Source organism: Phyllobates terribilis, unplaced genomic scaffold (assembly GCF_046119375.1).
Source record: "Phyllobates terribilis strain yellow unplaced genomic scaffold, ASM4611937v1 Scaffold_3__8_contigs__length_932513732, whole genome shotgun sequence".
In the NCBI taxonomy this organism is placed as follows: domain Eukaryota; kingdom Metazoa; phylum Chordata; class Amphibia; order Anura; family Dendrobatidae; genus Phyllobates; species Phyllobates terribilis.
Window position 1 is genome coordinate 701,883,311 of NW_027362763.1, and position 25,097 is coordinate 701,908,407.

A 25,097-nucleotide genomic window follows, 5' to 3' on the forward strand; every position below is an offset into this window, starting at 1 on the left:
ACGACCTTAAAAGAAACTTTATCAACTTTTCCTAAGTGATTACTAAGCTTAAAATGATATAAACAGTAACATTCAATGAGCATTGCATTTACAGACATCTGTGTTCTCCACGCTCTTATTATCCGGGCCATATGGCACTTCCTCTGCTGTTTGTTTCCTCTTTTGCTATTGCATGACACAGTATTATTGTTCCTAAGACAGATAATTCTGTTACAAGTAAGCTTGTTTTGTACCAGAACTACTTGAAATATCCCAACGGAGTAAACAGCAACGTCATCGAGGGGAAAACAACTGAAATGAAGAACATATACTTTTTTGAGTTAACAGGTCACAGAAAAAAATGCAATAGCAAGAAAGTAGTAGCACAGTGGATTTATTCCCATAAACCATAGAATAAATCCAACCCAAAAATAAATGTTCCTGCTGTATTTGGAACGTTCCCAGAGCAGGACTTAAATGTCCCCGTTTTGGCTATTGGAATGTTGGCAAGTAAGCCATTATGGTGCTGAGTTTTATCAACCAGGACAGGAAGGCTCGGTACTTATTTTCCTCATCCTTAACCCCTCCATGACATCCCTTGCTTAGTAGCAATTCAGTTCCTCTGGGGTGGAGTCCAGCACAGTATCAAAGTTGATTGATCCAGATTTACTGTGCTCCAAAGGTGTAACTTGAATCTCTTGGGCCTTGACGTAAAATCTAAAAGAGGGTGCTCAAATAATTTGTGTCATTTAAAGTAATAGTGAATTCAAATGGGGCCAAAAAGACCTTTTTGACCTCTTCCAAGTTCATTCTTTGCACCATCACCAACTTCTGTTCCTCCTGACCCCATGTACACAAGCATGATTGGCCTGTCTTCAGCTTATCTCCCTTGAAAACTAAGGATCAGACATGTGAAATGTGACATGCTTAAAGGGGTTGTCCATTACTGGACAATCCCAGCTTCATCAATTAAGGTCCTCATATGAAATAAAAACACTGTGTCTCTCAGCAGTGCCGCTATTTCCAGTGAGTGACGTGTCCACGATTTGAGCCAGCACTCTTCTCAGATAAAAAGTCAATATGTTTATTATATTGCTTAAAAATAGTATAAATACAATGTGTGAAGGAAAATATAATCAATAAGGGAAAAGTATAACAGCAGTAGAGTTACATTTAGTTGACTAAAGGGTGAAACTGAATATACCAGTATTGTAAGCACAAAGGAGCCTTTTGCTGTAGGTGTCAAACCTGGCACCTTAGCTCCTGAACCCTGAGCTTCAAAGCCAACACATGGTCTATAATTAGGAAGGATATCTCCTATTCACTTTATAGAGAGAAGTGGGGTGAGACACAGGTATTTGAAATGCTACAACTTGGCTCATCATCCATTCACAGACAGCAACTTTAAATGGACCAATCCTGGTCATCCTGGAAATATGAGCCTATGGTCAAGACTATAAAAAGCTGGGTGACACAAAAGAAGTGGTTCACATGTGAGGACTGCGCATGCTGAGGGATCCATAATTCACTTCTCCTTCCCTCAAGGAAAAAGGATAACTACAGACAGAAATCTTTAGGTATTTCTGTTATTTCTGCCTCTTTATTTTATAACTGTTTTGCATATTTGTGTGTCATTTTATTTTTAGCTTTTTATATTTTTTATTGTAAGCACTGTATATTTGTATATTAAAGCTTAAATCTTTAATAAGTTGGACCCTTGTATGCTCTAAAGAACCTATCGCCATTAAGAGAGTGTGTGACGTTTTGATTGTCTGACAGTAACATATTTTGGGGACTCATAACCCCGCGTGTTTGATGATTGGTGGCAGCGTGCCTTAAGAAATCGGGGTGTGCGGACTGAGTCAGGGTATGATTTATGATCACTTTATAGTCAAACAGAGGTTGAGAGCTGGATTGAGTGAGAGGAGATAAATTAACACTTGCAGGCACACCGCACGTCACGTGCTGAGAAGTGAGTACGTGACACAATGGATACAGTACAAAAGCGGATTATACATGTACCAATTTTAGCGGAAAGATAAAAATAATGTGATGTCCCCACAGTGCCCCCATTTCAGTATGATCCCACAACAGTGTCCCCAACATAATATGATGAGCCTACAGTGACCCCCATACACAGTATGATGCACCAACAGTTCCCCAGACATCATAAGGCCCACAAGTCCCTGAACACAGTATGATGCCCCTATAGTGCCCCCCAACTCACTATGATGCCCCCACAGTTTCACCACACACATTATGACACTCCACAGTGCCCCCAGCACAGTAGTGACTAACAGAAAGCAAACAAAACTACTCACTTAGCTCCGTTCTCCCGACGAGCTGCTCTGGTCTGTGCTGTCTGTGGCTCTTTCTGCTCCATGATTGTATTTAACTGTATCCTGCATCCTGAGGATACATATACCATTAAAATCGAGGCAGAGGAGGAGATGGTGCTGCCATTCGGCACCGGACCCCAAAATCATATGCCCTGTAGCAGCCATATCCTCTGACAGTATTAGCTCAAATATTTCCATACCCAGTCCCTCTATAACTTGAACACTGGATACATAAACTGTCCAGTATATATTTATTTATGTCTTTCTGCTGTTATATCGGTTCACTCCCGCATTTCCCTGGATGTACAAAATCTCGTAAATCTCTTCTTCAGCTGTCTGAAGACTTAACACCTACCAATATAGAATTGCCTCAGCTTTAGCCATAAATTAACACGCAGGGGATGCCGCAGCTCCAGCGAATGTTTCCTTAGTACTATTATCATGGAAACCAACAATCTCCCCGATAATCCTTGTTACCATTACATAACTGTATACAGGCGAGTCCGATCTTGTGAAATTTTTGCGCAAATTCCTCCATTTTCATAGTTAATTGGTGAAACTAACATACCGTTAAAGGTTTTTTTTCAGGTTTGTTCATCAGGAGAGTTTGCCTCCCCTTCTCTCGACTTCCTGCTTTTCCAGGGGGCAGTGCGCTCCTGAAGATTGACATTTGGAACCCTGAGCATGGCAGAGCCAGTGACCTGAACTGAGCATTATCCAGTGTTGCTAGCAGAGGCAACGTTGCCTCTGCAATATGGGAGAAGTGAGGGGACTCTGCACCTGGCTACATCCAGCAATCTGGCCTGCAGCAGAGTAGTATTTTCAAGGTGTATAGCTAACAATTTTCAAGCACACTTTCCTTGCCTGCAGAGGTGGCAGCAACTTGGACAGCGTGCTGTAATCTGTAAAATGAAAAATCCCTCCATTCTTGAGAACAGAGAAGATTTTTAATAACAGGTAAATTGCAAAGTTTATTGTCTTTACAATCACTTTGTAGTTCAACCCCTTCACGACCTATGACGTATAGGTGCGTAATATGTCATGTATTCCCATTTGATGCAGCCTCAGGCGCTGAGCCTGCATCTTTCCCAGCACATGACAGCTGATTTGATCAGCTATCATGTACCCCTAACAGCCATGGGTGGAATTGCGATCCACCCACGGGTGTTAACATGTTAAATGCGGCTGTCAATCTCTGTCAAAAGCATTTAACTTGTGCAAACCGGATGCGCGTCACAAACCCCGCCCATCGGCGCCTATGGGTTGGCATGACAGCTGGGGTCTGCAGAAGACCACCCTGCTTGTCATTGCAGATCTCCTATAGGAGATGATGATTTCTACTACACATAGCAGGGCTCAAGCCCTGCTATGTATAGCACAAGCGATTGGATGATCGCAGCTTCAAGTCTCCTAGGGGGACTATTGAAACATGTAAAAAGTAGAAGAAAAAGTTTTAAAAAATATAAAAAAAATATAAAAGTTCAAATCACCCTCCTTTTGCCCCATTCAAAATAAAACAATAAAATGTTGGTATCGCCACATTCAGAATCGCCCGATCTATCAAAATCTAAAAACAATTAATCCGATCCGTAAACAGCGTAACGAGAAAAAAAAAAATCAAAACAGCAGCATTACAGCTTTTGGTCTCCACAACATTGCAATAAAATGCAATAACTGGTGATAAAAACATTGTATCTATCCCAATATGGTATCAATAGAAACGTCAGCTCAGAGCACAAAAAATAAGCCCTCACCCGGCCCCAGATCCCAAAAAATGGAGACGCTACGGGTCTCGGAAAACCGCTTTTTTTTTCTTACAAACTTTGGATTTTTTTTCACCACTTAAATAAAAAAGAACCTTTAGATGTTTGGTTTCTGCAAACTGGTAATGACCTGGAGCATCATAATGGCAGGTCAGTTTTAGCATTTCGTGAACGTGCTAAATAAAATAAACAAAAAAAAATTGTGGAATTGCACTTTTTTTTTCAATTTCACCGCACTTGGATTTTCTTTCCCGTTTTCCAGTATACTATATAAAATCAATGGTGTTGTTCAAAGGTAGAAATCGTCCCGCAAAGAACAAGCCCTCACACGGTCATATTGATGGAAAAATAAAAAAGTTATGGCTCTGGGAAGAAAGGGAGCAAAAAATGAAAACGCAAAAATGCAAGGTCGTTAAGGAGTTTTAAAGAGGTGGTCCAAAACGAATATTGATTTTCATCCTAAATGTTTCTCTATTTATTTTTATAATATAATAGTTTTTCTAATATGGTTTAATTGAAAAGTCCCTACACTTCCCTCTCTAATCTAATGGCCTTAGTCATTTTTGACCATCCTGACCAGGATGTATTTCTTTATAAACTTCAGATTTCATTCTCTATCCGCAATAAACATTGGCCATTATTGAATAATCGGAGGAAGTCCCAACCTGCGAACTCCACCCCAATCTGCAAAACAATGGTCCAGTGCTCTGTGAATGGACAGGAGGACAGAGCGGGACCAGACACAACAACGCTCACATGGACGCCTCTGTATGTGTCCTTAGGAATAGACCGTTCATGTAAAATCCTCAGACCTCGTTAAGCGAGAAATTGCTGTGATTTTTCTTTCTTTGCATTTATTTTTCATACGACTGGATGCTACATTAACCACATTAAACTTTTAGGAAGTGAGACCTTAAATAAATCCCCGTGTAGCTGCTGTGACCGGGAGGACATGAATAAATCACTCGTTTTACCTTCTTAGATGTGTTCTGCATGTATTGTCATTCTGCACAAAATCCTGCAAGAATCCGCTCATCTTACAGGCAGTGAAATTCTCTTCACATCAGGAAAAATTTTTGCAAAAATATGAATATTAATGAAAAAAAAATATTGTTACAACTACAATGAACATGATATGTCAATGGATGAAGCTTCTGGTTTGTTGCCCTTAACTAGTGTGAACAGAGCTTAAAGGAATTGTACATGCAAATTTTATCACCTATCCACAAGATCAGTGAAAAATGGATGATTGCTGGGGATCCCATTACTAGAGAGAGACCCCTCCGATCACAAGGACAGGGGGTTCCAAAATTCTTTATGAGACTGCAATGTTAGGCTATGTTCTCACAATGAGTTTTTGGTGAGTTTTTTATGCTGCGGATTTTTGAAAAATTGCAAGTAACCAATTTTACTTAATGGGTGCAGAAAATCTGCAACATCAAAAATTCACCAAAACCTCATCGTGGGAACGTAGCCCAAGTGAGCATGTGGCTCCATTTGCAGTCTATACGGTAGGTGGTTGCCAATGTTCACTGGAGCTTAACGCACATAGAGAGCTTTTGACCCCTCCATTATTGATATCAGTGGAGGTCTCAGGAGCCAGACCCCTAGCATTCATTCATTCATTCATTAACTATCATCTGGATGACTAATACATGTTGTTTTGGGGACAATCCCTTTAAATTTCCGCAGTCTCATGTCCAGCTAAGTGTCAAGCACAGTGTAGGAAAGACAAAGTGTAACACAAAAAATGAGGGGAAGGGAGCCCAGACACTAGGGGAAGGGGGAGTGGAGACCTCCTAGGCTGATCTAATATCGCCCTGTCTCCCCTACCGTCCCTATATTGGTTCCTCACCAATCGCCGCACAGGAAACCTAAGCCCTGTATCTCCCTAGAGCTAGGCCCTGGATTGGGAAGGGGGGATGAGCAATGGTCAGTCCCCACTAACAACTAAAGACAAGGGAGACAAGCACAGTGGGAAGCAACTTAGCTTGAGCCGACTTCAGAGAGTTTACACCAAACGTCCTCCAAGCACCAGAGAGGAAGTAAGCAGACTGCAATAGCTCCAAGCCTTCACAAAGGCACATGGGAATATCACCGGCGCCTCCCTGTGGCAAACTGAAAGTATTTAAAAACCCAGGCCTGGGTGTCAGAGCAGGAGGGAGGTAGCCGCTGGGTCCTAGAGTAAGACATATTTTAGAAGGCGTTTGTAATGGCAAACTAAGTGACCTTCTGCAACCAGCTGCAGAATGACTGTCTGCTACATCTGACACACCCGTGACACTAAGACAGTTAAGGTGAATGAAAATAAAAATGTTTGCCTTCATCTCAAAGCAGCTCCAGCTTGGGGCCACATCTGATATTGCAACTCATCCTCATTAATTTTAATTTGTAATGCCAGTCAGAACCAAGGGCAAGGATGGCGCTATTTCACTTGTATTTGGCCCAAGCTGCCATACTAACTTATATACATTGCCTCTTATGAGGATATCTGTTAAATGAATAAACCAGAACATAAATCATCTGTTTTGTAAAATATAATTTAATAAAATTAAAAACTCTTCCATGAGTGTTCCATTGTCCATGAAATCATCAATGTCCATTCTGTATTTCCTAATGATACATTGTACAGGCATACTGATCATCTGCATTACAATCTCGGCAGTCGCAATACTATTCGCACACGTTCCTTGTGCTGTGCTCATTAGTTCAGCCTCATAGGTGGAAGCCATGTTACCTCTACGAGACAGGAGTTAGAAAACAAAAATGGGCAAACACGAAAAAAAAAGTCAAGTGGTAATAACAGTATTCTGCCCTGTGGATATTGCTCATTCTGAATGCTACAGCCCATACTGCACGATGGATGTCATCACCGGACATCTTATTGCAATGAAGCTGTCCTCCGGGCTGTTACGTGGAGACTCGTTGGTTCATACTTGGAGCCTTTGGATACGTTTGTCTCTTCTGGTTACTTTTCATGCGTTAGTTTCATTACTGTCTTTCCAGGATTTATTAAACTTGCATATTATAGGCAGAAAAAAAAGTCCTAGAATGATACTTTTCAGTATATTTATGAAGCCAGTTAATAACATTTGTAATCACACTCTAACATTACCTTTAAACTTCACCTATCACTTGCCTTAAATGTTTTGTTTTTATTTTTTTTATGCCTGATATAAATGCCGCTGTTCTCCTGAATCCGGCGATGTTTTCCTTTTCTTCCTGCGCCTCTCCATTCCTGAGATATGGCCTCTTCTTCCTTTGATATAAATCTAGTTCTTTTAGTCAAGTGGGCGTGGTACTCAACTCTTCTCTGTGGGTGTCTTCTTAAAGTACGTGCCCAGTTGGCTAAAAAAAGACAAGAAAAAGGGGGCCATATCTCAAGAACGGAGAGGCGCAGGGAAAAAATAAAAACAGCGCCGGATTCAGGAGAACAGCGGCATTTAAACCAGGTAAAAAAAATACATTTTTATGACAGATAGCAGGTCATTTTCTAGCAGAGGATGATAATGTCATATACTGTTTTTTTTAAGTCTTAAGGTGAGAATTATTGTGCCAGAGATGATACCGTTTCTCATTGAGGGTCAGATGTAGACCTTTAAGAGAAGGGTAAGTTTGCAATTATATTAATCCTCTGAGGTTCACCATGGCCATTTCCTTCCTGATATATTACAAAGGGGATTTGTCCTAAGGATCCCAGCCTTTTGAACACCCAGTAGTCTGATTGAAATCAAAAAGTAACCTGCTGAATATTCTGGTATATCAGGAAAATTTAAACGGGTTATCCAGTTAATTAATCATAAATTATCGTGCTTAACATAGTAATTTTAGAGTCCTGATCTTTAGCTAGCTCCTTCGGTCTTGGGTTCAGAAACTCATCTTCTGACCTTGTGCTCCACACAGGAATGAGCAGCCTTTAATGGCACACCATCTGTGCTGTGTATGAAGGGGGCTGGCTGACCGCATATTTCAAACTCTAAGCCAGCCTCCTTCTCCTTTCCAGCATTGGTGAAGTGGTAACATAGAAAACACGCTCTTGTATCAAGCACAGGACAGGAAATGGAACATAGAAGTCAGAGATTATAGGCCCCAACATAAAATCTTCTATAGGGTCCTCCAACTGTCACATATAATTTATATAGTACTGGTTTTCTTATAAGGGGTAGGCAGCCCAAGGCATCCACTTCCCCTACACCCCTTTATTTATGCCCCTACTTCCAGGAATATGCTCTATACAGTTGGTTTCCCCACTTGATAGATGAGAATAATCTAAAATAAGGGACCACATTATTACCTCCATATGTGTTAATATAGCATATAGAAAGGAAATATCCAAAAGGAATTAAAAATAAGAAAAAGAATTCACAGGGCAAAATTGATACATTTTAAACCTAGTACAGGTTATGAGAGGGCGGAGCATGAGGGGGTGGGGCATGAGGGGGCGGGGCATGACACAGTGATTCCCAGATCACCTAAGGGAGAACTCTTGTATTATAGTCCCTCCCCTTAGACCACACATCACTGAGTACATAGCTAGTGAAATAAATATTGAACATGTCACCAATTTTCTAAGTAAATACAGTCAATTTCGAAAAGTGCTATTGACATGAAATTCTCACTAGATGTCGGTAACAACCCATCCAATTAACACAGACAAAGAAATCACCATAGATGTCCACAAATTATGTGTAATAATGAGAAATGACACAGGGAAAATAGTATTGAACACCCTTACTGAAATTTATTTAACTCTTCATACAAAAGCCTTTGTTGGTGATGACAGCTGCAAGATGCCTCCTGTATGGAGAAACTAGTTGCATGCATTGCTCAGCTGTGATTTTGGGCCATTCTTCCACACAAACACTTTTCAAATCCTGAAGTTTCCCGTGGGCTTCTTCTATGAACTCTGAGCTTTAGTTCCTTCCATAAATGTTCAATTGGATTCAGGTCCGGTGATCGGCTCGGCCAGTCTAGCAGCTTTATTTTCTTTCTCTGAAACCAATTGAGAGTTTCCTTGGTTGTGTATGGGGTCATTGTCTTGCTGAAATGTTCACCCTCGTTTCATCTTCATCATCCTGGTAGATGGCAGCAGATTTTTATGTCCTGGTACATTTGCCCATTCATCCTTCCTTCAATTATATGAAGTTTGCTAGTGCCTTATGCTGAAAAACAGCCCCACACCATGATGTTCCCACCTCCAAACTTCACTGATGGTATGGTGTTTTTGGGGATATGCAGTGCCTTTTGGCTTCCAAACATGGTGTGTACTATGACATCCAAAGAGTTTAATTTTGGTATCATCTGACCAGACTATATCCTCCCAGTATTTTACAGGCTTGTCTAAATGTTGTTGAGCAAACTATAAACTTGCTTGAACATGGTTTTTGTTCAGCAATGGAATCTAGTGTGGTGAACGTGCATACAGGCCATGGAGGATGAGTGCATTACTTATAGTTTTCTTTGAAACAATTGTACCTGTTGATTCCAGGTCTTTCTGTAGCTCTCCACAGGTGGTCCTTGGTTTTGGACAACTCTTCTGATAATTCTTTTCAATGCTCGGTCTGAAATCTTGCAGGGAGCACCTGGTTGTGGCCGGTTTATAGTGAATTGATGTTCTTTCCACTTCTGGATTATGGCCTCAACAGTGCTCACTGGAACCTTCTGTAGTTTAGAAATTCTTCTGTAACCAATTCCATCAGTATGTTTTGCAACAATAAGGTTGAGACAGCTCACTGGTTTTACTCATCATGAGATGTTTCTTGTGTGGTACCTAGGTAATGAGACACCTTTTTTTAGTCCATCAGTTGAACCAGCTGATATTATTTTTCACTAAGTAGAAGGATTGCTTTCTAATTACTGATAGATTTTAGCTGGTGTCATGTCTTTCCGTGGCTTTTTGCACCTCTCTTTCTTCATATGTTCAATACTTTTACTCTGTGTCATTTCTCATTATTACACATAACTTAATTTATGGACATCTATGGTTTGATTTCTTTGCCTGTGTGGGTTGTTACCGATATCTGGTGAGAATGTCATGTCAATAGCACCTTTAGAAATATATTTACTTAGAAAATTGGTGATGTGTTCAATACTTATTTCACCCGTTATATGTTCCTCATTTAGAACTTAAGTACATAATCCTTATAAACGTTCCAGTCATCATCAGTCTTGTTGACGACTTTTTGATTTTCAATTTTTAAATTATTGTAAACCAGTGAAGACCCTTTAATCCAAGGTCAACCCATAAATTGCTCTACATAGTCTCAAACTATACTTCCTAGTGTAAAATTAAGAAAGAAGTTCAAAATGACAGCTCAGTGCCCTTAAATGGATCGATCATCACCCAAAACTTAATGTAGCCAGCCATTTTTGTGGGCCCAAAAATGAGATAACAACACAGGTTCAACCAAAGCAAAAATGTCAGCCTCCTTTGTCGCTGGTTATGGATCCCAACTGTAAGACCTGCGAACATAAATGTATATGATTTTTATATAAAACCTCTTTACTAAAATTTGTTACTACTAGAGGGTTACATAAAATGGAAGTAACCTTGATGAAAAAGTTGGGACTCTTGCAAAAAGCGGGACACATCACTCTCAATTGTCAACATTGTTTGTAGGAAAGAAAGGCAATGTCATATCTTTGCCGGTTTGACCTCCTTTGATTCCTAAGTTTGTTATACCCGTGAAAAGGAGGGGCAACCAAATGTTCCCACCCTTGAGAAAGGAATATAGGGCCAATTTAAGTTGGGATCTCACTTTTGCCCAGCCAGCTTTATGACCATATATACAGTTGACTACCACTGGAGAAATCTAGGCCATGGCATCAATGATGGCTAAGTTTATTAATTATTTTAGCAACATGGGTTATAATCTTGACCTTTCCACTCACAAAAAAAAAAGAAAAAACAAAAAATGTTTGTTTTCAGATGTTTAACCTTCCACTTATGACTGCTGTGGCTTTAGAGTTTCTGACATCTTCCATCTTTTCCTGACACGTGCATTGAGGCACCATTGTACGCTCTCGTCAAGCAAAAGTGAATTTGCCAATAAAATACATTCCTCAGGCCTAAATTAAAAAAATAACAGCTATGGAGGTTGTGTGATCTATGCGCGAATAAGGCACTGATAGAAAGTTTCTTAGGTTATAGGCTGTACAGTATTTCGTAACGACTTCTCCAGTTACAAAAACATAGTCCATGGACCGTCCATTCCATTTGACAGTCAGATCCCAATTTCTAGATTTTTGGGTTATTTTTTTCCAAAATTATTAAGATTATATTATATAACATTGCATGTATTATGGCACATTAGAAAAAAAAATAAAACAGTCTGGGCACCAAAAGGCAGCAGACGTTGTGAAATTCCAGAGTCTTTTTGAACTACATATTGGATAGCTGTAACAGTGTTGATAGTTAGTCTTTGTCATTTTCCGAGCTCATGCAGGCTTTAAAAATGCTGGTAGTCTTTATTATGGCAAATGTAGTTTTTAGGCGACGGTGGAGTCGGTAGGTGAGAACTACTTAATGTTTTCAATGACGGCAATCTCTTCAGCAGCACAGTGAGGAGTCAATCCATTCAGGTACATGCTGTCGCATCTCGTCATCGAGGACAGCACTTCTTTCTCGCTGGTCAGATGGTTGACCGATAAGGTTCTCTTGCAAGGAGTCATTTCTTGACTTGGACTCATACTAAGCTCTGCAGACAGTTTTCGCTTGATAGAGGTAGCCCGTTGGAACTTGTCGTAGATCTCCACACTTAGACGCCTCCGTGTCTCCTTGAACTCTGCTGTTACATTTGCTGTCCACTCAGCAGCGTGTGCCCTGAACTCTCCAACCTGTGGGGAGACAGAAATAGAGATAGTGTAAGAGATTTGGTTCACAATTAAGCATAACATTGTCATTAAGGGGTCATTTGGTTTAGAAAACCCACTTATTCTGAGTTTGGTATAGAATTCTTTGATGAGTCATCTGTGTTCTAATCTGCCATCACTTTCTAATCATACAGGAGGTTAGACCAGGAGATTAGAGCTGTATCTTTACATCTCACACATGGAGAAACCTGCACTAAATTATGGTGGGGTGTGTTCTTCTTTCTCCAGTATGTTGTGGCCTGTATGATTGGGCAACTCATACAGGGAGAAGAAGTACAAGCCCTCAGTGAAAACTATCTGATAACGTCCACTTGGATCTTTTGCTCTGGAGGACCTAGGACAAGCAAGCACTACATGCATGGCCCAATGATTTTAATAGGGTATGTGAAATAATTAAATTCCCCTGTGGATAGGTTCTTCAGAAAGTCACATTTAATTATTAGTGATCCCAGCAACAAGACAACATGAGATTAACTTGGGGAACCAATCTAACAAAAAAAGAACACATGGCATGTGGCTTTCCAATCCTAAACTATTATCACTAGAAGAAAGCCAAATAAATGGCTTTACATGTAATGCATAGATGCATTGGGCGCACCAGAATTGGGGCAGAGCAGCTCTTGACTCTGAAACAAAGAGGGAGAAGACCTCTTTAAACTGGGAGACCTTCCTCGAAGACATTTATATGCCCACTAAATGCCAATAACAAATATGGATATGGATTGTTTTGGGGAATCTTAGGGTTAACAAAGGTGAGAAATTTCCAACAAGATATCATTGTTGTCTCTCAATAAAACATGACTCTAGTTGTTGGCAACCATGGAGATGCAAACTTTTGTTCTCTAATGGTTTTTACACTGAAGATGCAAAACTATGCCCACATTCGGAGGCCAATGTTTGCACAATTTTTATGGCAAAATCTCCATTTACCCCACTGAATCATATGGCCATTATCCACCATATGCGGGTGTGTTTGTGGCTAAACGTGGCAGATGCAGCATGTAAACCCGACCTAAGGCTCCTTTCACATTGCATTTTCACCCCATCTTGCCATTCTTGGTGGCTTGCGTCCGAACCCCCCCTTCCCGGAAGAATGGGATTCGGGTGTATGCGCCAACAGGGCTATAGACTATAATGGTGCTGACAAAGTCAATGTGTGCTCTGACGTGCATCATTTTCGGGCGTATGCGCCTACTAGTAGACTGCGTCTGGGTGTACGCCTCCAGTAGGTGTATGCGCCCGAAAATGATGCACATTAGAGCACACATTGACTCTGTCGGGACCATTATAGTCTATGGCCCGTCGGCACATACGCCCGAATTCCGTTTTGCGGGGAGTTCAGACGCAAGCACCAATGGGACGACTGAACGGGTGCCTAAATGCAATGTGTAAGCACCCTAATAGAATAAAATGATCATGAGTATTCTACTTTAGCTAAAGAGTGTCTTAGGTCCTGACTATGCAATATTTTATGCTATGTCTCATCCTTTCGGAGAATCTTAATATGATATTCGATATTTTTTTGCATGTAAAGTAGTTGTGATGCCCCAATAATGATCAACAAGCTCATAGGAAAAAACTATAAATCAGATCAGGAGTTAGCAGCTTCTAGGTCCACTATGTAAAACTTTTCAGATCATAAGATGGAGATGCTCTTATGGTTTCCTGTATAAGTATCGGTGACCAAATACCTTTTAAAATTAGTCTGTCGGGATAATTTTTGCTGCTGAAACTAGTACTATGGCTGTATAGCTCCTAGTACAACAATAAAAATGATACCTGCCGTGTAGTAATCCGATGTGCCAGCGCTGAGAAATCAAGCTTTGAAGCCACATGCAAATTAGCTTGGAAGTGCATTTGATGCACCATGAGTGCACTGACACGCCCACTGCACTTCCAGGCTAATTTGCATGTGGCTTCAAAGCTTGATTTCTCAGCGCTGGCACATCGGATCACTACAAGATAGGTATCATTTTTATTGTTGCGCTATGACCTGTACAGCTATACTACTGGTTTCTGTAGTGAACTCATCCTGACATGCCGCCTTTAAAAGGCAACATGGAGCAATTTACAGCAAAATGTAATTATTATTTCTGCATTACGTTCCATTCTAGGTCTTCCAGGTAGACGAGCATTAATGAGTGAAGCGTCATGATAAGAGAGGTCAGCGGAGTTTTAGTCGGAGGCGCAGAGCAAACCTAATCTATAATTATTATTTTCTAATGTCTTGTATACAGGAATATATTAAATCGAGTCTTATTGAAGTTCCTTCTGTCCCTTCTAAGCTCTCGCTACACTTCATAATTATGGGAGCACTTTGTATTCTGATTGATCAGGAGAATTTCTGTTGCATTAGTGAAAATTGGATTCAATTTGTCCTTCGCACGCGGTGGTAAACAGACAGATATATATTCCTGGAAACATAAATGGCTGCAGAATTAGATCTCATTTATTTTCCATTAATTTAAAATATAATTCTTAAAGAACAGCGGCCGCTATATATGAGATGGTGTTCTCATGTTTCTGACGCTTTGATCCAGATTAGAATGATATTTTCCGTTTCAGGATTTTTTTTCCCGTAGAAATGTCATCAAGGTTTTAAAAAAATCCATAGATGTCATGATCATTGCACAAAAATGAAGAAAATCTAGTGCACACAGCAATGCAAAGACCATGTATGGCAGCTCATAGGGTCCTTATGGGGCATGTTTTTCTCATAGATTAATATTCACTCCTTAAAAAATCCTACATATATGATATAAAGCATGCAGAAGTGCAGTATAAACACTAACATGGATCTGTAATATATAGACCATATACAGATTTTTTTCTTTCAAAACAATGAAAAAGAAATAGACATCTAGTACCGTGCCTAGATACAGTGGTGGCCAAAAGTATTGGCACCCCTTCAATTCTGTCAGATAATACTCAGTTTCTTCCTGAAAATGATTGCAATCACAAATTCTTTGGTATTATTCTCTTCATTTAATTTGCTTGCAAGGAAAAAACACAAAAAGAATTGTCCTAAAGCCAAATTGGATACAATTCCACACCAAACCTAAAAAAGGGGGTGGACAAAAGTATTGGCACTGTTTGAAAAATCATGTGATGCTTCTCTAATTGGTGTAATTAACAGCACCTGTAACTTACCTGTGGCACCTAACAGGTGTTGGCAATAACTAAATCACACTTGCAGCCAGTTAACATGGATTAAAGTTGACTCAACCTCTGTCCTGTGTCCTTGTGTGTACCACATTGAGCATGGAGAAAAGAAAGAAGACCAAAGAACTGTCTGAGGACTTGAGAAACCAAATTGTGAGGAAGCATGAGCAATCTCAAGGCTACAAGTCCATCTCCAAAGACCTGAATGTTCCTGTGTCTTCCGTGCGCAGTGTCATCAAGAAGTTCAAAGCCCATGGCACTGTGGCTAACCTCCCTAGATGTGGACGGAAAAGAAAAATTGACGAGAGATTTCAACGCAAGATTGTGCGGATGGTGGATAAAGAACCTCGACTAACATCCAAACAAGTTCAAGCTGCCCTGCAGTCTGAGAGTACAACAGTCTCAACCCATACTATCCGTCGGAGTCTGAATGAAAAAGGACTGTATGGTAGGATACCCAGGAAGACCCCACTTCTTACCCCGAGACATAAAAAAGCCAGGCTGGAGTTTGCCAAAACTTACCTGAGAAAGCCTAAAACGTTTTGGAAGAATGTTCTCTGGTCAGATGAGACAAAAGTAGAGCTTTTTGGGAAAAAGCATCAACATAGAGTGTACAGGAAAAAAAAAGAGGCATTCAAAGAAAAGAACACGGTCCCTACAGTCAAACATGGCGGAGGTTCCCTGATGTTTTGGGGTTGCTTTGCTGCCTCTGGCACTGGACTGCTTGACCGTGTACATGGCATTATGAAGTCTGAAGACTACCAACAAATTTTGCAGCATAATGTAGGGCCCAGTGTGAGACAGCTGGGTCTCCCTCAGAGGTCATGGGTCTTCCAGCAGGACAATGACCCAAAACACACTTCCAAAAGCACTATAAAATGGTTTGAGAGAAAGCACTGGAGACTTCTAAGGTGGCCAGCAATGAGTCCAGACCTGAATCCCATAGAACACCTGTAGAGAGATCTCAAAATGGCAGTTTGGAGAAGGCACCCTTCAAATATCAGGGACCTGGAGCAGTTTGCCAAAGAAGAATGGTCTACAATTCCAGCAGAGCATTGTTAGAAACTCATTGATGGTTACGGGAAGCGGTTGTTCGCAGTTATTTTGGCTAAAGGTTGTGCAACCAAGTATTAGGCTGAGGGTGCCAATACTTTTGTCTGGCCCATTTTTGGAGTTTTGTGTGACATGATCAATGATTTGATTTTTGCTTCATTCTCTTTTGTGTTTTTTCCTTGCAAGCAAATTAAATGAAGCTAATAATACCAAAGAATTTGTGATTGCAATCATTTTCAGGAAGAAACTGAGTATTATCTGACAGAATTGCAGGGGTGCCAATACTTTTGGCCACCACTGTAAATAGTGCCATACAATGTCCAGATAAATAGTGCTAAATAGGACAAAGAAAAGAGTCCCATACAGTATCTGTAAAAAATATGAGCCACACATTACATGCCTCCGTATTAGTGCCAAACAGTGCTCCTTTACAGGTAAACAGTGCCATTCCTTTCCCAGATTGCGCCAAACAATGCCCAGATAAATAGTGCTACACAGTGCCAAGAAAATACTATCATAAAGTACATGCAAAAAAGGGAAATATAAGACCATTTTATTTTTCATACAGTGTTCCTTTAATGATAAACACTGCCATACATTTCCCAGGTAGCGCCATACAATGCCCAAATAAATAGTCCTAAATAGTAACAAGAAATGGCTTCATATAGCACATATAAAAAAGGGACCGTGTTATGCAGTACCCCTTTACTGATAAACCGTTCCGTAAATTGCCTAGATCGTGCCTTACAATAAACCGTGCTAAATAATGCCAAGAAAATAGTCTTATACGGTACCTGTAATAAATCATATATACATGTCACTTTATTAGTGTCATATAGTGCCCATTTAGTGGTAAACAGCTCCATACATTGCCCAGATAGCACCTTATATCAGCCAGATAAATGGTGCTAAAAACAATAGTAACAAGAAAATAGCATCATATAGTACTAGTAAAAAAAGGGACATATACCACTTTATTAGTGCTAAACAGTGCCCTATTACTGGTAAGCAGTGCCATACATTGCTCAGATAGTGCCTTACAGTAAAGAAAACAGTATATTATGGCACACATACATACAATGCCTTGAAAAAGTATTCATACCCTGTGAACTTTTCCACATTTTTTCACATGACACCCACAAACTTTCAATGTATTTTATTGGGATTTTATGTGATATATTAATACAAAGTAGCAAGTTATTGTGAAGTGTAAAGGAAATGATACATGATTTTTTTAATCATTTTAAAAATATAAATCTGAAAATTGCAGCGGGCATTTGTATTCTGCCCCCCCAGTAGTTTGAGACCCCTAAATAAAATCCTGAGTGAATTGCCTCCAGATGCCACATAATTAGTATATTGAGTCCACCTGAGTGTATAACTACAGCTGTTCTGTGAAGGCCTAAGATGTTTGTTTGAGAACATTAGGGAACAAACAGCATTATGAAAAGCAAGGAACACACCAGACGGGTCAGGGATAAAGTTGTGGAGAAGAGTAAAGCAGAGTTAGGTTATAATAAAATAGCCCAAGCTCCGAACATCTCATGGAGCACTGTTCAATCCATCATCCAAAAACGGAAGGAGTATGGCACAACTTCAAGCCTACCAAGAGATGGCTGTCCACCTAAATTGACAGTCCAAGCAAGGAGAGCACTAATTAAAGAAGCAGCCAAGAAGCTCATCGTCACTCTGAAGTAGCCTCAGAGATCCCAGTGGGAGAATTTGACCACATGACAACTATTAATCATATTCTCCACAGATCTGGACTTTATGGAAGAGTGTCAAGAAAAATTTTTTTTTTTTGAAAAAAAAAGCCTTAAAAGTCCCATTTGTTGTTTGCAAAAATCATCTAGGGGACACAGCGAGCATGTGGAAGAAGATGCTCTGGACTGTTGAGACCAAAGTAGAACTTTTTGGGCTAAATGCAAAACGCTATGTGTGGCGAAAAACTAACAATGCAGATCACCCTGAAAACACCATCCCCACCATCAGACATGGTGGTGATAGCTTCATGCTGTCGGGATGCTTTTCTTCAACAGACAGGAAAGTTAGTCAAAGCTGATGGGAAGATGGATGGAGCTAAATACTAGGCAATCCTGGAGGAAAACCCATTGGAGGCTGCAAAAGAAGTGGGACTGGGGCAAAGGTTTTCCTTCCAGCAGGATAACCACCCCAAACATTCTACCATAACTACAATGGAATGATTTAGATCAAAGCATATTCATGTGTTCAAATGGCCAGACCTAATTTTCATTGAGTATCTGTGACAAGACTTGAAAATTGCTGTTCACGGACACCTCCATCCAATCTTACTGCGCTAGAGCGAGTGTGCAAAGAAGAATGGGCAAAAATGTCACCTCTAGATGTGCAAAGCTGGTAGAGTCAAACCCCAAAAGACTGCGCAGTAATTTCATTAAGAAGTGGTCCTACAAAGTATTGACACAAGTGGGCTGAGTACAAATGCACAGCACAAATTTCAGATTTATATTTTTAAAATAATTAGAAAAGCATTTATTATTTCCTTTACACTGCACAAATACTTGCTACGTTTTGTTGGTAAATCACATAAAATCCAAATAAAAAAACATTTACGCTTGTGGGTGTAACGTGAAAAAATGTGGAAAAGTTCACAGGGTATGAATACTTTTTCAAGGCACTGTACGTCTTTAGTACTATATAGTGTCCCTTTAATGGTAGACAGTGCCATACATTTCCCAGATATCCCTTATAAAGCCCAGGTGCTAAATTGTGCTAAGAAAATAGTCATAAAGAAGTTGTAAAAATGGGTGGTATACATTGCCACTTTCCTAGTAAACAATGCCTCGAGTAGGTAGATAATGTATTATAATAAACCATGCTAACTAGGGCCCAAAAATAGCCTAATACAGAGTCTGCAAAGAAACATCTTTATCACCTTAGTGTTATACTTTGTCCTTTTAATGGTAAACAGTGCCATATATTTCCCTGAAAGCGTCTTACAATACCCAGATTACATAGGTTACATAGTTTCTAAGTAGAGATGAGCGTTGTTCTACTCGAACTGTTCGCCAATCTCAAATTCGAGCTGTTTTGGGCGGTGTTCGAGCCGGTCGGCGAACACGAACAATTTGAGAAAAATTCGGCTGTTCGAGGTTATGTTCGATAACTGTTCGTGCACCAAAATCATAACTGGATTTTTTCTCAGTAATGATGAAAATTAATGTTAATACGCAGTTTGAGTGTACAGCGGGGCGGGGGGGAGGGGCAGGGGATGGATCTCTGCAGGAACAATGAAGATCTCCATTTTTTTTTCTCTTTCCCGCATTTGCAGTGGGGAGGTGCAATCTGTCAGCCTATCAGCAGCGCACACACAGAGCGAAGTGCTTTTTTTCACACAAGCAAGGGCATGTGTGATTGGCAGTGTATGTCACATGTCCTTGCCCTATAAGACCAAGCCATTTTCCCCGTCGCCACCATTTTCTCACTGCTGCAGCTGCGTGTTAGACGGCACCGCTGTTGCTGTGTGCGCTATACCTTGTTAATTTCAAGCCAATTTTCGCACAAATATACAGATAGCTTGGGAGTAGGGAATAGTTGTGATTGCAGTCCTTTTAAGGACTAGGTTACAGCATTTCCTACGACTTTTATCAGGGAGGTCTGTGCTCTTAAATAGATAGATTGTGGGAGTAAAGACTAATTGTAATTGGAGTCCTTTTCAGGACTAGGTTACATCAGCTCCTATCAGTTTTTGCCAGGCAGGTCTGTGCCAGTGCTGTGCAAGTTTTTTTCACAGCATTTGGCTGAATCTAGCAAAGCTAATCCTTTTTGGCCTATTGCAGAGTGTGTTAGTCAGTGGAGTAGCCTATCTGTGTTGCAAGATATACCACCTGTGTATAGAATACCAATTTTTTTACTGCACCTAGTGAAGTAAAATCTTTTGGGCATAGCATCATTCTATTAGTCCATCTATACTGACCTCCATCAGGTTGCAAACTGAAAATAATTTTTTTCTGCATCTAGCTCTGAAAAAATATTTGGGCTTCTAGCAGTGTGTGGGACTTGGTCTATTAGTCCATCTATACTGACCTACATCAGGTTGCAAATTAAAAATAATTTTTTTCTGCATCTAGCTCTGAAAAAATATTTGGGCTTCTAGCGGTGTGTGGGACTTGGTCTATTAGTCCATCTATACTGACCTCCATCAGGTTGCAAATTAAAAATAATTTTTTTCTGCATCTAGCTCTGAAAAAATATTTGGGCTTCTAGCAGTGTGTGGGACTTGGTCTATTAGTCCATCTATACTGACCTCCATCAGGTTGCAAATTAAAAATAATTTTTTTCTGCATCTAGCTCTGAAAAAATATTTGGGCTTCTAGCAGTGTGTGGGACTTGGTCTATTAGTCCATCTATACTGACCTACATCAGGTTGCAAATTAAAAATAATTTTTTTCTGCATCTAGCTCTGAAAAAATATTTGGGCTTCTAGCGGTGTGTGGGACTTGGTCTATTAGTCCATCTATACTGACCTCCATCAGGTTGCAAATTAAAAATAATTTTTTTCTGCATCTAGCTCTGAAAAAATATTTGGGCTTCTAGCAGTGTGTGGGACTTGGTCTATTAGTCCATCTATACTGACCTCCATCAGGTTGCAAATTAAAAATAATTTTTTTCTGCATCTAGCTCTGAAAAAATATTTGGGCTTCTAGCAGTGTGTGGGACTTGGTCTATTAGTCCATCTATACTGACCTCCATCAGGTTGCAAATTAAAAATAATTTTTTTCTGCATCTAGCTCTGAAAAAATATTTGGGCTTCTAGCAGTGTGTGGGACTTGGTCTATTAGTCCATCTATACTGACCTCCATCAGGTTGCAAATTAAAAATATTTTTTTTCTGCATCTAGCTCTGAAAAAATATTTGGGCTTCTAGCAGTGTGTGGGACTTGGTCTATTAGTCCATCTATACTGACCTACATCAGGTTGCAAATTAAAAATATTTTTTTTCTGCATCTAGCTCTGAAAAAATATTTGGGCTTCTAGCGGTGTGTGGGACTTGGTCTATTAGTCCATCTATACTGACCTCCATCAGGTTGCAAATTAAAAATAATTTTTTTCTGCATCTAGCTCTGAAAAAATATTTGGGCTTCTAGCGGTGTGTGGGACTTGGTCTATTAGTCCATCTATACTGACCTCCATCAGGTTGCAAATTAAAAATAATTTTTTTCTGCATCTAGCTCTGAAAAAATATTTGGGCTTCTAGCAGTGTGTGGGACTTGGTCTATTAGTCCATCTATACTGACCTCCATCAGGTTGCAAATTAAAAATAATTTTTTTCTGCATCTAGCTCTGAAAAAATATTTGGGCTTCTAGCGGTGTGTGGGACTTGGTCTATTAGTCCATCTATACTGACCTCCATCAGGTTGCAAATTAAAAATAATTTTTTTCTGCATCTAGCTCTGAAAAAATATTTGGGCTTCTAGCAGTGTGTGGGACTTGGTCTATTAGTCCATCTATACTGACCTCCATCAGGTTGCAAATTAAAAATAATTTTTTTCTTCATTTAGCTCTGAAAAAATATTTGGGCTTCTAGCAGTGTGTGGGACTTGTTCTATTAGTCCTTCTATACTGACCTCCAGCAGGTTGCAAATTGAATATAATTTTTTTCTGCATCTAGCTCTGAAAAAATAGTTGGGCTTCTAGCGGTGTGTGGGACTTGGTCTATTAGTCCATCTATACTGACCTCCATCAGGTTGCAAATTAAAAATAATTTTTTTCTGCATCTAGCTCTGAAAAAATATTTGGGCTTCTAGCAGTGTGTGGGACTTGGTCTATTAGTCCATCTATACTGACCTCCATCAGGTTGCAAATTAAAAATAATTTTTATCTGCATCTACAGTACCTCTGAAAAAATATTTGGGCTTCTAGCAGTGTGTGGGACTATTTGTGTTAGTCCATCTATACTGACCTCCATCAGGTTGCAAATTCAAAATAATTTTTTTCTGCATCTAACCCAGCCAATAGTTTTGGCCTAATACCACAGTTTGGCCACTCAGCTCTGCTCGGTTACCATCCATTGTTTTTTTGTGCAAACAACTCCAGAGTTGTGAATTAGTTAACCACCAAAATGAGTGGAAAAAGGCCTGCTGCTGGTGGAAAGGGGAATAGGCGTGTTGGGAAGGGGAAAAAAGGTTGTGTCCGTGGGGTAGGTGTTAAAGCAACAGTAACATCTGCAGAAGAAAGACCATCTTCCAGCCAAACTAAAATGTCTACTTCTTTTAGCGGACAATGTGATAAGATCCCTTTCTTACGGCCACGCCAATCGCTACAAATTCCAGATGAGGCACAAAAACAGCAGGTGCTTCAACGGATATCAAGTGCTCCTTTAAGTGGTCTCTCCTCCACATCAACTTCAACATCACAAATACTCCAGTCCTCAAAGGTGTCACCCAAATCGCACTTGCTTCCTCACAGCTCCCAAATCTCCAGCTGCCCGTCTGAGTATGAGGTAGAACAGATGGTTGAGTCTGCAGAGCTGTTTACTCATACTATAGCCTGGGAATCAGAGGTCGACTCCAGCGCTTCTGTGAATCCAGACGAGGAAATGATCTGCACTGATGCCCAGAATCTTTATGAGTCGGATCCAGGACCAGACGCAGAAGGTTCTGACCATAATGTAGACCCTCATTCCCAAACTGTAACTCCTGTTGGTGGAGACAATGAGGAAGACGATGATAAGACTCAAATACCTGATTGGAGCGACAACTTTAGTTTTTTGTCAGGGCAGGAACAGGTTGGCTCTGAGGACGACGGGTGTGATAACGCACAGGGTGATGATGATGAGGTCGGAGATCCCACTTACTGTCAACCCACAGTCAGCCAAGAGATGAGGTCAGCAGAGGAGGTGGAGGAAGATGCTAGTGACGACGAGGTCAGGTTGCGCCTTCCTGGACAGAGACGTAGTACTGGAAGCACGTCAACAACTGCATCCTCAAACACAACTCTGCCTCTCACCACAAGTCGTGGTGGCTCTTCAGGTCGCATGGGTGCTAAGCCTTGCATAGCCTGGGCATTTTTTCAGATCGATAAAGATGACCCAACTCGTGTTATCTGTAACATTTGTCAGCAAAAGCTAAGTAGAGGCCAAAAAATACATAGTTTGAGTACTTCATGCATGAACCGGCACATGGACATGAAGCATAAGTTGCAGTGGGAAGCTCAGTGTGCTACAATGCGGCCTAGCCGGCCGGGCCAATCACCGTCTGCCATAACTTGTGCATCCGCGGCCTCTTCATCCTCTGTGACTGGGGGGACAGCAGTCACACCTGTTTTGGGGCGCAGACCTGCCACCTCTTTACCCGCAACAGCCAGCGTGATTGGCAGGTCATCATTTTCTTTGGAGGTGGTAACACCAGCTGGTGTTGAGCGCTGTCCGACATCGATAGCACCACCTTTGGATCAAGGCAACCTAACATGTCCGCCTGCATCTTCCTCACAGACCGGCAGTTTGCCGGGGACACCCTTATCAACCCCGTCTAAGCACAATAGCCAGCCCTCGGTCCCTCAGATGTGGACAAGTAAAAGACCATTTCCTCCTAGCCATGAGAAAGCTAAGAGGTTGAATTTCACCATCTGCAAGCTCTTGGCTACAGAAATGCTGCCTTTCCGCCTGGTGGACACAGAGGATTTTCGAGACCTTATGTCCGTCGCAGTGCCCCAGTACCAGATGCCCAGTCGGCACTACTTCTCAAAGAAAGGTGTGCCTGTGCTCCACCAGCATGTCGCACACAACATCACCGCTTCTTTGAGAAACTCTGTGTGTGACAGGGTGCATTTCACCACAGACACTTGGACGAGTAGGCATGGACAGGGGCGTTACATGTCGCTGACTGGGCACTGGGTAACTATGGTGACAGCAGGACAAGGGGCTGCTGTCCAAGTCTTGCCGTCCCCACGAGTTGTGCGTCAATCCTCTTTATGTCAAAGTTCCTCCACTGCTTCTGCCTCCTCAACCTCCTCTCGGTCTTCCACCTGCACCCAAAGCCTGTCTGGTCATGCCACAAGCTTTCTAACTGCGCAGAAGGGATCCTGCACACCTCCTTACTATGCTGGCAGTAGGGCTCAACGTCATCAGGCGGTTTTTACATTGAAATGTCTGGGAAATGTGAGTCACACAGCTGAGGAGTTGTGGTCAGCTCTGGAGAACCAATTTCATGAATGGTTGTCTCCACTGGACCTGAAACCAGGGAAGGCCGTGTGCGACAATGCTGCAAACCTGGGTGCGGCCCTTCGCCGGGGCAATGTCACACACGTGCCTTGTATGGCTCACGTGTTGAACCTGGTTGTCCAGCAATTTTTAGCCCACTATCCCAGACTAGATGGCCTTCTGCAGAGGGCACGGTCGCTGTGTGCTCACTTCCGCCGTTCGCATCCCGCAGCTCAGCGACTTACATCTCTACAGAAGTCGTTGGGCCTGCCACTTCACCGGCTAAAATGCGATGTGCCTACCCGGTGGAATTCAACTCTGCACATGTTGCAGCGACTGTGGCAGCACCGACAAGCCCTGGTGCAATACGTTCTGACGTATAGCCTGGGCCAACGAGATTCAGAGGTGGGGCAAATCACGCTGGAGGAGTGGTCTCAGATCAGGGACCTATGCACCCTTCTGCACAGTTTTGAAATGGCGACGAAGATGTTTAGTGCTGACGATGCCATTATCAGCATGACTATTCCGGTGATTTACATGCTGGAGCACATGTTAAACAGAATTCGGAGTCAGGTGGTGGCACAAGAGGAGGTGGAGGAAGTAGAGGAGGAGGAGTTGTATGCGGAAGGGCTAACATCTCCAAGGTCCAGACGGTCGGCAGCACCAAGGCGGCAGGCATGTGAGGGTGGGGGAGATGGTTTTTCCAGGGCGCATGGTAGCAGCCAAACTAGTGAGGAAGGTGCAGGAGCCC

The 25,097-nt window shown here is 41.3% G+C and overlaps 1 protein-coding gene across 1 annotated transcript in view; it reads right to left on the reverse strand.

The window, feature by feature from the left end:
* Window positions 1-6,605: 6,605 nt before the first annotated feature.
* KCNK2 (potassium two pore domain channel subfamily K member 2) overlaps window positions 6,606-25,097 on the reverse strand; it is a 169,962-nt gene continuing 151,470 nt past the window's right edge. The window contains exon 7 of the mRNA XM_073671944.1: window positions 6,606-11,917. Within this exon, the coding sequence (XP_073528045.1) occupies window positions 11,600-11,917 (318 nt within the window). The 3' untranslated portion in view covers window positions 6,606-11,599. The remainder of the gene's footprint in view (window positions 11,918-25,097) is intronic.